The sequence below is a fragment of the Paramisgurnus dabryanus genome, chromosome 12 (genome assembly GCF_030506205.2).
Source record: "Paramisgurnus dabryanus chromosome 12, PD_genome_1.1, whole genome shotgun sequence".
Classification (NCBI taxonomy): Eukaryota; Metazoa; Chordata; class Actinopteri; order Cypriniformes; family Cobitidae; genus Paramisgurnus; species Paramisgurnus dabryanus.
Genome location: NC_133348.1, coordinates 18,224,236 through 18,237,063, shown reverse-complemented (window position 1 = coordinate 18,237,063; position 12,828 = coordinate 18,224,236). Strand labels below are relative to the sequence as shown.

The 12,828-nt window shown below is 38.9% G+C and overlaps 1 protein-coding gene across 1 annotated transcript; it reads left to right on the top strand.

The window, feature by feature from the left end:
* The first annotated feature begins 448 nt into the window (after positions 1-448).
* tmem251 (transmembrane protein 251) lies at positions 449-2,635 on the top strand. The gene is made up of 2 exons (XM_065256714.2): positions 449-784; positions 1,015-2,635. The coding sequence occupies exon 2, from the start codon at positions 1,033-1,035 to the stop codon at positions 1,456-1,458; it is 426 nt and encodes a 141-aa protein (XP_065112786.1). The 5' UTR covers positions 449-784; positions 1,015-1,032; the 3' UTR covers positions 1,459-2,635.
* Positions 2,636-12,828: the final 10,193 nt, after the last annotated feature.

Genomic DNA, 12,828 nt, shown 5'->3' with positions numbered 1-12,828 from the left:
GTCCTGAGTAAGGCCATGGCAAAGATTGAAATCAATGAGTGAAATCTCTGATACTCCAAGTCTCATAATTAGATTATAAGACTTAAACCTGAATTTTAAAGGAAACCACCACCTTTTTTCAATATTTTACTATGTTCTGACCTCAACTTAGATTCATTAATACAAACCTATTTTTTTTCGATGTGTGCACTTTTACTCGTTGTACAGTGCTTCTTAAATGTGTTAGCATTTAGCCTAGCCCCATTCATTCCTATGGCTCCAAACAAAAGTTTTATTTTGTGCCACAATACTTACTCGTGTAACTACTCATGTAACAGTCTTTAAATAGGAAAAACATGGAATTGCTTGGTGGCTACTAAATTCATTCCTGTTTGGAGCCATAGGAATGAATGGGGCTAGGCTAAATGCTTACACATTCACAACACGCTGTACAAAGATTAAAAGTGCACGCATTGAAAAATGATAGGTTTGTATGAATTCATCTAAGTTGAGATAACATAGTAAAATATTTTAAAAATGTGGTGTTTTCCTTTAAAGGCAGGCTGCACATGAAATTGCAAGGGAGTAACTTGTATTTGTTTGGCAAATACTAATTATCATGCATCCTTGTTGGAATATGTAAACATCTACAAGTGGCTTTTGAAAAAAAGTGGTTGTCTGTGGGTATGCTTGCTTACTGAACTTTATATAAAATTGTTGAGAGATATCCACATCACTGTGTGGACAAGAGTGTGGATCTCGCATAAGGAACATAAACATTATTTGGATCTGCTGAATGTGGAAGGTTGTATGGCATAACTCTTATCTAAAAAGTGTTAGTTTAGGAATGATTTGTGTGTTGCATGCACTGTAGAGGAAAAGTCAAACTTAAGTCGATAAAAGTACTAATATCAGTTTGATTTTTGGTGTAACCGTGACAGTTATCATTTTATTTGCCACATGATTTCACTGCTATGCTCCTTTTTTTGTTAATATTAACATGGGATGCTATGTTCTATGGTTTTTTTTCTTTAGAGAAGATCATAGAAAATTATGAATTTCCGTCAGCGAATGGGGTGGATGGGTGTTGGACTGTACCTGTTGGCCAGTGTAGCTGCAGTGTATTATATATTTGAGATCAGCCAAACATACAAGGGGCTTGTGCTATCCCATGTAGAAAAGGCAGCTGGTGCACAACCAAAATGGATTGGAGATACTCCTTCCTCCGCCCCTTTGTCAACCTCATTGACATTGACTTTGAAAACAAGACTACTGCTGCTTCCCTTCTGGGTGTGGGCCACCATCTTCCTTCTTCTCTACCTGCAGGTGTTTCTCTTTCTGTATTCCTGCACGAGGGCGGACCCCAAAACTGTAGGATACTGCATTTTGCCCATCTGCCTTGCTGTGCTTTGCAACCATCACCAAACCTTTACCAAGGCCTCTAATCGTAACAGCAGACTGCAAGTGATTGACACATGAAGTGCATTGTTTAGGATGTGGGATCAGTGTTTGGTAAAATAGAAAAATGCATTCATAAACAAGATAACAGCACTTTGGTCAATACAGGAATATACGTGGATGTGAGGTTTTGTTGTTGGCCTTGTTGGGACACGCTTTTTTAAGTGTTTTCTTTAAAACTAAGGATTTGATTTCAGTGCTTTTATTATGCTGCAAAAGACTGGACCATATGTGGCACTATTTTAAAAGTTGTAATTTGTTTTAACTGAAATAAGTCACATTTTAATTTTGTAATTGAAGTTAAATTTGATAAATGAAATCTACAGTCTAAATAGTAGCAATCAAGCCATTGTCCTAGATGTGCACCTAGAATGTGGGTAGGTGATTTTACATGTAGAAGACTTTTTGCAAACTATTTGTCTGACAGCTGCATTCTGAACTGTCCTACTTTTAAATGACACATTTTAATGGTTGGAAGATTTTGTGTTTAATCAAGATTTCAAATGAATACAACCAGAAATGTAGAGTTGTACATTTTTGATATAAGTCCAGTGGATTATTTCAGCTGTTTGTACTCATTAATATTCTGTGAACATTGGTGCAGTGGTACAACTGAAATACCACAGACAGTATTTTATTTCTAAAATAGTGTTCATTTTTTAATTGTTTTGAATGTAAAAACACACACCGTGTGAAAACATTAACTGAGGTAATTTGTGTACCATTTTTATCAATGATAATACTGTTTCATGTCAGTATTCCACAATCAAATAGGATTTCTGGACTCGCCAGATATGAGAAGGAACATGTTTGTTTAGCAAATAGTAATTTTCATTCGTGATAACTGTGTTCTTCTAGGAATATTTAAACATCTACAAGTGGCTTCTGACAAACCGGTTCTGTCTGTCTGAAATATTTGTTCACTCAACCTCATATCTTATTGTTGGGGGATGTCAGTATCGCGTTACTGTATGAGCAATCTTATCTTGTATAAAAAACACAAAGGTTATAAGGATCTGCTGTGTGAGAGGTTGTAATGAATCTTTATCCTTATCTAAACATGAGTTCCGCTCCAGAACCCAGTAATTTCAGCCTCTCTTATGTGAGCTGTACTGCTCTTCACTTTAAAAATCACTGCTTGTATGAAGATGATGCCTTAAGCCATGTGTGGATGGTTTTACTTGTTAAAATCTTCAAAAAAAAAGGCTAATTATGTTGGCTTGAGAAAGCCAACATACTGTTGTTGCACTTAAACTTATTATTATGTTGGCTTGAGAAAGCCAACATACTGTTGTTGCACTTAAACTTATTATTATTATGTTGGCTTGAAAAAGCCAACATATTGTTATTGCTTTTAAACTTATTATGTTGGCTTGAAAAAGCCAACATACTGTTATTGCTTTTAAACTTATTATTATTATTCTTTCTTCTCCTCCCAAAATTTCTGACACTAACTCGTCCTAGGGCTTTCAAGCTACATGCACCAAATTTTCCACAGACCTTCAGACTGGTCTGACTTAGTGTGCTATATCTTTTCTAACTGATGGGACCTTCCGAATTCCTAAACGGGGGTCTCGAACACCCCAAAATTTCCATTGACTTAACATTGAGACAAACTTTGACGGGTCATAGCTGTGAGTGAGAAACTTGTAGAAACTTGTGGCTTACCACATTTAAGGAGGCTGACAGGCACTGTGAGAACATAACTCACAATGGGGTGTAAGCTATACCCCTGGGGTGTACGAGGCCCCCAAAATTTCCCATAGACTTATAATGGGGCAGGGAACATGCCCATATAAGGGAATAAAAGCGTCCCAGATGGAATATCTTTACTTTAGAGTGTCGTAGAGACATGGGGGTGGGCTCATTTTACTCAGTCATCCAATAGGTCTCTTAGGATCACCCCAGAGCTATTAAGCCACGCCCCTAGCAACAATTTTGGGTACCTTAGCAACATCTCCCATAGACTACCATTATAAAAAGCCCAGATGGATATCTCTGCACCACAGTGTCATAAAGACATAGGGGTGGGCTCATTTTACTCAGGCATCCAATCAGTCTTAATAGGATTTTTATTGAGGTGTTAAGCCACGCCCCTAGCAACCAAATATGAGCACCCTAGCAACATAATAAACAAAGCCTTATATCTTTGGATCTGAACATCATAGAGACATGGGGGTTGGGTCTTCGGGTCATGTTAGCTTCATGCTAGCTCCATGCTAAGTCATACTAGCTTCATGCTAGTTTCATGCTAGCTTTATGCTAATTTCATAATATATCTTGCTAACTTCATGCTAAATTATGCTAGCTTCATGTTAAATCTTGTTAGCTTCACGCTAAATAGTGCTAGCTTCATGCTAATCATGCTATCATCATGCTAATCATGCTAGCTTCACGTTAAATCATGCTAGCTTTATGCTAATCATGCTAACCTCATGTTTTCTTCATGCTAATCATGCTAGCCTCATGCTAGTTTCATGCTAATCATGCTAGCATCATGCTAGCTTCATGCTAATCATGCTAACATCATGGTAGCTTCATGCTAATCATGCTAGATTCATGCTAGCTTCATGCTAATCATGCTAGAATCATGCTAGCTTCATGCTAATCATGCTAGCATCATGCTAGCTTCATGCTAATCATGTTAGCATCATGCTAGCTTCATGCTTATCATGCTAACATCATGCTAGCTTCATGCTAATCATGCTAACATCATGTTAGCTTTATGCTAATCATGCTAGCATCATGCTAACATCATGCTAATCATGCTAGCATCATGCTAACTTCATGCTAATCATGCTAACATCATGCTAGCTTCATGCTAATCATGCTAGCATCATGCTAGCTTCATGCTAATCATGCTAGCATCATGCTAGCTTCATGCTAATCAATGCTAGCATCATGCTAGCTTCATGCTAATCAATGCTAACATCATGCTAGCATCATGCTAATCATGCTAGCATCATGCTAGCTTCATGCTAATCATGCTAGCATCATGCTAGCTTCATGCTAATCATGCTAGCTTCATGCTAATCATGCTAACATCATGCTAGCTTCATGCTTATCATGCTAACAACATGCTAGCTTTATGCTAATCATGCTAGCATCATGCTAATCATGCTAGCAACATGCTAGCTTCATGCTAATCATGCTACCATCATGTTAACTTCATGCTAGCTTAATGCTAATCATGCTAGCATCATGCTAGCTTCATGCTAATCATGCTAACTTCATGCTTATCATGTTAGCATCATGCTAGCTTCATGCTAATCATGCTAGAATCATGCTAGTTTCATGCTAGCATCATGTTAGCTTCATGCTAATCATGCTAACATCATGATAGCTTCATGTTAATCATGCTAGCAACATGCTAGCTTTATGCTAATCATGCTAGCATCATGCTAATCATGCTAGCAAGATGCTAACTTCATGCTAATCATGCTACCATGATGCTAGCTTCATGCTAATCATGCTAGCATCATGCTAGCTTCATGCTAATCATGCTAACATCATGCTAATCATGCTAGCTTCATGCTAATCATGCTAACATCATGTTAGCTTCATGCTAATCATGCTAGCATCATGCTAGCTTCATGCTAATCATGCTAGCATCATGCTAGCTTCATGCTAATCATGCTAGCAACATGTTAGCTTTATGCTAGCATTATGCTAGCTTCATGGTAATCATGATAGCATCATGCTAGCTTCATGTTAATCATGTTAACATCATGCTAGCTTCATGCTAATCATGCTACCAACATGCTAGCTTTATGCTAATCATGTTAGCATCATGCTAATCATGCTAGCAACATGCTAGCTTCATGCTAATCATGCTACCATCATGCTAACTTCATGCTAGCTTCATGCTAATCATGCTAGAATCATGCTAGCTTCATGCTAATCATGCTAGCTTCATGCTAATCATGCTAGCATCATGTTAGCTTCATGCTAATCATGTTAGCATCATGCTAGCTTCATGCTAATCATGCTAGCTTCATGCTCATCATGCTAGCATCATGCTAGCTTCATGCTTATCATGCTACCATCATGCTAGCTTCATGCTAATCATGCTAACATCATGCTAGCTTCATGCTAATCATGCTAGCATCATGCTAGCTTCATGCTAATCATGCTAGCATCATGTTAGCTTCATTATAATCATGCTTGCATCATGCTAGCTTCATGCTAATCATGCTAACATCATGCTAGCTTCATGCTAATCATGCTAGCATCATGCTAGCTTCATGCTAATCATGCTAGCATCATGTTAGCTTCATTATAATCATGCTTGCATCATGCTAGCTTCATGCTAATCATGCTAGTATCATGCTACCATCATGTTAATCATGCTAGCATCATGCCAATCATCCTAGCTTCATGTTTATCATGTTGGCATCATGATAAATCATGTTAAATCATGCTACCTTCATACCTAAACATACCAACAGCCAGATAGCCTACTAAACTAAACTTCTGTCAAACCGTTTTAAACGTTCAGGCTACGCTTTTTCAAGCCAACATAAAGTTTGTCTTCAAACTTTAATATCTAGTTATTATTATTCTTCTTAGCACCCCAAAATTATAAACACTAACTCGTCCTAGAGCTTTCAAGCTACATGCACCAAATTTTCCACGGACCTTCAGACTGGTCTGACTTAGTGTGCTATATCTTTTCTAATTGATGGGACCTTCCGAATTCCTAAACGGGGCGCTCAAACACCCCAAATTTCCCATTTACTTAACATGGAGACAAACTTTGACGGGCCATAGCTGCGAGTGAGAAACTTGTAGAAACTTGTGGCTTACCACATTTAAGGAGGCTGACAGGCTCTGTAAGAACATACATCACATTAAGGTGTAAGCTGTACCCCTGGGGTGTAAGAGGCCCCCAAAATTTCCCATTGACTTATAATGGGGCAGGAAACATGCCCATATAAGGGAGTAAAAGCGTCCCAGATGGAATATCTTCACTTTAGAGTGTCGTAGAGACATGGGGGTGGGCTCATTTTACTCAGTCATCCAATAGGTCTCTTAGGATCGCCCCAGAGCTATTAAGCCACGCCCCTAGCAACAATTTTGGGTACCCTAGCAACATCTCCCATAGACTACCATTATAAAAAGCCCAGATGGATATCTTTACACCAGAGTGTCATAGAGACATAGGGGTGGGCTCATTTTACTCAGGCATCCAATCAGTCTCTTAGGATTCCTACTGAGGTATTAAACCACGCCCCTAGCAACCAATTTGAGCACCCTAGCAACATAATAAACAAAGCCTTATATCTCTGGATCTGAACATCTTAGAGACATGGGGGTTGGGTCTTTGGGTCATGTTAGCTTCATGCTAGCTCCATGCTAAGTCATACTAGCTTCATGCTAGTTTCATGCTAGCTTTATGCTAATTTCATAATAAATCTTGCTAACTTCATGCTAAATCATGCTAACTTCATGTTAAATCTTGTTAGCTGCACGCTAAATAGTGCTAGCTTAATGCTAATCATGCTAGCATCATGCTAATCATGCTAGCTTCACGTTAAATCATGCTAGCTTCATGCTAATCATGCTATTCTCATGCTAACTTCATGTTAATCATGCAAGCCTCGTGCTAGCTTCATGCTAGCTTCATGCTAATCTTGCTAGTTTCATGCTAGCTTCATGCTAATCATGCTAGCATCATGCTATCTTCATGCTAATCATGCTAGCATCATGCTAGCTTCATGCTAATCATGCTAGAATCATGCTAGTTTCATGCTAATCATGCTAGCTTCATGCTAATCATGCTAGCTTCATGCTAATCATGCTAGCATCATGCTAGCTTCATGCTAATCATGCTAGTTTCATGCTAATCATGCTAGCTTTATGCTAGCTTCATGCTAATCATGCTAGCATCATGCTAATCATGCTAGAATCATGCTAGTTTCATGCTAATCATGCTAGCTTTATGCTAGCTTCATGCTAATCATGCTAGCATCATGCTAGCTTCATGCTAATCATGCTAACATCATGCTAGCTTCATGCTAATCATGCTAGCTTCATGCTAATCATGCTAGCATCATGCTAGCTTCATGCTAATCATGCTAGCATCATGCTAGCTTCATGCTAGCTACATGCTAATCCTGCTAGCATCATGCTAGCTTCATGCTAATCATGCTAGCTTCATGCTAATCATGCTAGCATCATGCTAGCTTCATGCTAATCATGCTAGCATCATGCTAGCTTCATGCTAATCATGCTAGCTTCATGCTAGCTTCATGCTAGCTTCATGCTAGCTTCATGCTAGCTTCATGCTAGCTACATGCTAATAATGCTAGCATCATGCTAGCTACATGCTAATCATGCTAGCTTCATGCTAATCATGCTAGCATCATGCTAGCTTCATGCTAATCATGCTAACATCATGCTAGCTTCATGCTAGCTACATATTAACAATTCTAACATCATGCTAGCTACATGCTAATCATGCTAGCATCATGCTAGCTTCATGTTAATCATGCTAGCATCATGCTAGCTTCATGCTAGCTTCATGCTAATCATGCTAGCTTCATGCTAGCATCATGGTAGCTTCATGCTAATCATGCTAGCATCATGCTAGCTTCATGCTAATCATGCTAGCATCATGCTAACTTCATGCTAATCATGCTAGCTTCATGCTAATCATGCTAGCATCATGCTAGCTTCATGCTAATCATGCTAGCATCATGCTAGCTTCATGCTAATCATGCTAGCTTCATGCTAATCATGCTAGCATCATGCTAGCTTCATGCTAATCATGTTAGCTTCATACTTAAACATACTAACTGCCAGATAGCCTACTAAACTAAACTTCTGTCAATCCGTTTTAAACGTTCAGGCTACGCTTTTTCAAGCCAACATAAAGTTTGTCTTCAAACTTTAATATCTAGTTATTATTATTATTCTTTTTCTTCTGAGACTAAAATTTCTAACTCTAACTCGTCCTAGAGCTTTCAAGCTACAGCCATCAAACTTTGGACAGACTTTCGGTCTGATCTGACGAGGTGTGCTATATCTTTTCTAACTGATGGGACCTTCCGAATTCCTAAACGGGGCGCTGAAACACCCCAAAATTTCCATTGACTTAACATTGAGACAAACTTTGACGGGTCATAGCTGCGAGTGAGAAACTTGTAGAAACTAGTGGCTTACCACATTTAAGGAGGCTGACAGGCTGTGTAAGAACATACCTCACAATGGGGTGTAAGCTGTACCCCTGGGGTGTAAGAGGCCCCCAAAATTTCCCATTGACTTATAATGGGGCAGGAAACATGCCCATAAAAGGGAATAAAAGCGTCCCAGATGGAATATCTTCACTTTAGAGTGTCTTAGAGACATGGGGGTGGGCTCATTTTACTCAAGCATCCAATCAGTCTCTTAGGATCACCCCAGAGCTATTAAGCCACGCCCCTAACAACAATTTTGGGTACCCTAGCAACATCTCCCATAGACTACCATTATAAAAAGCCCAGATGGATATCTTTGCACCAGAGTGTCATAGAGACATAGGGGTGGGCTCATTTTACTCAGGCATCCAATCAGTCTCTTAGGATTCTTATTGAGGTATTAAGCCACGCCCCTAGCAACAGAATATGAAGACCCTAGCAACATAATAAACAAAGCCTTATATCTCTGGATCTGAACATCGTAGAGACACAGGGGTTGGACCGTTTTACTTGTGGCTTGAAGTGTGATCATTATGGGATGCCAATTTTCTCCCTAGCAACCAAACTTAGTACCCTAGCAACGGAATAAACAAAGCCTCATATCTCTGCATCAGAAAATTGTAGAGACACTGGGGTTGGACCGTTTTACTTGTGGCTTGAAGTGTGATTATTATGGGATGCCAATTTTCTCCCTAGCAACCAAACTTAGTACCCTAGTAACGGAATAAACAAAGCCTTATATCTCCGCATCAGAACATTGTAGAGACACGGGGGTTGGACCGTTTTACTTGTGGCTTGAAGGGTGATCATTATGGGATGCCAATTTTCTCCCTAGCAACCAAACTTAGTACCCTAGCAATGCAATACATGTTAGCTTCATGCTAGCTTCCTGCTAATCATGCTAGCTTCATGCTAGCTTCATGCTAATCATGCTAGCTTCATGCTAATCATGCTAACTTCATGCTAGCTTCATGCTAATCATGCTAACTTCATGCTAGCTTCATGCTAATCATGCTAACATCATGCTAGCTTCATGCTAATCATGCTAGCATCATGCTAGCTTCATGCTAATCATGCTAGCATCATGCTAATCATGCTAGCATCATGCTAGCTTCATGCTAACTTCATGCTAATCATGCTAGCTTCATGCTAGCTTCATGCTAATCATGCTAGCATCATGCTAGCTTCATGCTAATCATGCTAACATCATGCTAGCTTCATGCTAATCATGCTATCATCATGTTAGCTTCATGCTAATCATGTTAGCATCATGCTAGCTTCATGCTAATCATGCTAGCATCATGCTAGCTTCATGCTAGCTTCATGCTAATCATGCTAGCATCATGCTAGCTTCATGCTAATCATGCTAGCATCATGCTAGCTTCATGCTAATCATGCTAGCATCATGCTAGCTTCATGCTAATCATGCTAGCATCATGCTAGCTTCATGCTAATCATGCTAACTTCATGCTAATCATGCTAGCTTCATGCTAATCATGCTAACTTCATGCTAATCATGCTAGCATCATGCTAGCTTCATGCTAATCATGCTAGCATCATGCTAGCTTCATGGTAAATCATGCTACCTTCATACTTAAACATACTAAGAGCCAGATAGCCTACTAAACTAAACTTATGTCAAACCGTTTTAAACGTTCAGGCTACGCTTTCTCAAGCCAACATAAAGTTTGTCTTCAAACTTTACTATCTAGTTATTATTATTATTATTATTATTATTATTATTATTCTTTTTCTTCTGAGACTAAAATTTCTAACTCTAACTCGTCCTAGAGCTTTCAAGCTACAGCCATCAAACTTTGGACAGACTTTCGGTCTGATCTGACGAGGTGTGCTATATCTTTTCTAACTGATGGGACCTTCCGAATTCCTAAACGGGGCGCTGAAACACCCCAAAATTTCCATTGACTTAACATTGAGACAAACTTTGACGGGTCATAGCTGCGAGTGAGAAACTTGTAGAAACTTGTGGCTTACCACATTTAAGGAGGCTGACAGGCTGTGTAAGAACATACTTCACAATGGGGTGTAAGCTGTACCCCTGGGGTGTAAGAGGCCCCCAAAATTTCCCATTGACTTATAATGGGGCAGGAAACATGCCCATAAAAGGGAATAAAAGCGTCCCAGATGGAATATCTTCACTTTAGAGTGTCTTAGAGACATGGGGGTGGGCTCATTTTACTCAAGCATCCAATCAGTCTCTTAGGATCACCCCAGAGCTATTAAGCCACGCCCCTAGCAACAATTTTGGGTACCCTAGCAACATCTCCCATAGACTACCATTATAAAAAGCCCAGATGGATATCTTTGCACCAGAGTGTCATAGAGACATAGGGGTGGGCTCATTTTACTCAGGCATCCAATCAGTCTCTTAGGATTCTTATTGAGGTATTAAGCCACGCCCCTAGCAACAAAATATGAAGACCCTAGCAACATAATAAACAAAGCCTTATATCTCTGGATCTGAACATCGTAGAGACACAGGGGTTGGACCGTTTTACTTGTGGCTTGAAGTGTAATCATTATGGGATGTCAATGTTCTCCCTAGCAACCAAACTTAGTACCCTAGCAACGGAATAAACAAAGCCTTATATAATCATGCTAACTTCATGCTAGCTTCATGCTAATCATGCTAACTTCATGCTAGCTTCATGCTAATCATGCTAACTTCATGCTAGCTTCATGCTAATCATGCTAACTTCATGCTAATCATGCTAGCATCATGCTAGCTTCATGCTAACTTCATGCTAATCATGCTAGCTTCATGCTAATCATGTTAGCATCATGCTAGCTTCATGCTAATCATGCTAGCATCATGCTAGCTTCATGCTAATCATGCTAGCATCATGCTAGCTTTATGCTAATCATGCTAAAATCATGCTAGCTTCATGCTAATCACGCTAGCATCATGCTAGCTTCATGTTAATCATGCTAGCATCATGCTAGCTTCATGCTAATCATGCTAGCATCATGCTAGCTTCATGCTAATCATGTTAGCATCATGCTAGCTTCATGCAAATCATGCTAGCATCATGCTAGCTTCATGTTAATCATGCTAGCATCATGCTAGCTTCATGCTAACTTCATGCTAATCATGCTAGCTTCATGCTAGCTTAATGCTAATCATGCTAGCATCATGCTAGCTTAATGCTAATCATGCTAACATCATGCTAGCTTCATGCTAATCATGCTAGCATCATGCTAGCTTCATGCTAATCATGCTAACTTCATGCTAATCATGCTAGCATCATGCTAGCTTCATGCTAATCATGCTAACATCATGCTAGCTTCATGCTAATCATGCTAGCTTCATGCGAATCATGCTAGCATCAAGCTAGCATCATGCTAATCATGCTAGCATCATGCTAATCATGCTAACATCATGCTAGCTTCATGGTAAATCATGCTACCTTCATACTTAAACATACTAACAGCCAGATAGCCTACTAAACTAAACTTATGTCAAACCGTTTTAAACGTTCAGGCTACGCTTTCTCAAGCCAACATAAAGTTTGTCTTCAAACTTTACTATCTAGTTGTTGTTTTGTTCTTAAAGGGCTTTTCTGTGAATTTATATGGTTGTTATTGTGTAATGGTATTTATTGACTTTCCATTGCAAATGTAATACACTGTGATATCAAACAAGTGTGGATTCAGACAGAAATCAATACATTTTGCTTCATGTGTGTAAAGTGTTACTTGTTAATCAGAAACTAAACACATTTATATGAGTCTGTCTGCAACTTTATTGCACAGTGGTATAATATTACAGGAAAAAAAATATCCTGCCGATAATTGCTGTAAATATGTAACTACACCAGGTGAAATGTAATAAAAAAGTAATCAGTAATTGAATTGAGGTTTAAAAAAAAAAATAAGTATATAAAGACATTAGAAACACAAAATTGCAAAAACTAACATGTTTTGAACATTCCAATGCATTCATAAATGTTTGAAGGTCTAGGAGGGGCTGAATGTTACCACTGTTTGGTGTAATAAAAGACATCAGTCTGACAGTTTTGTGGATCATAGCCATCAAGTCTTTTTTCGCTTTTTTGGAGGTTCTTTGTTTGACTTGGTGTCCTTTTTTATGGTACCATCGTCGTCTTCACTGTCACATTCTTCGTCATCTGTGATACGGAATTTTAACAGAAAGAAAATGTTAAACTGTTAGGAACAATCAATGGCTTTAAAA

Excerpts from the sequence above, each read along its gene's own strand:
- tmem251 (XM_065256714.2), top strand. The coding sequence starts at position 1,033 with ATGAATTTCCGTCAGCGAATGGGGTGGATGGGTGTTGGACTGTACCTG.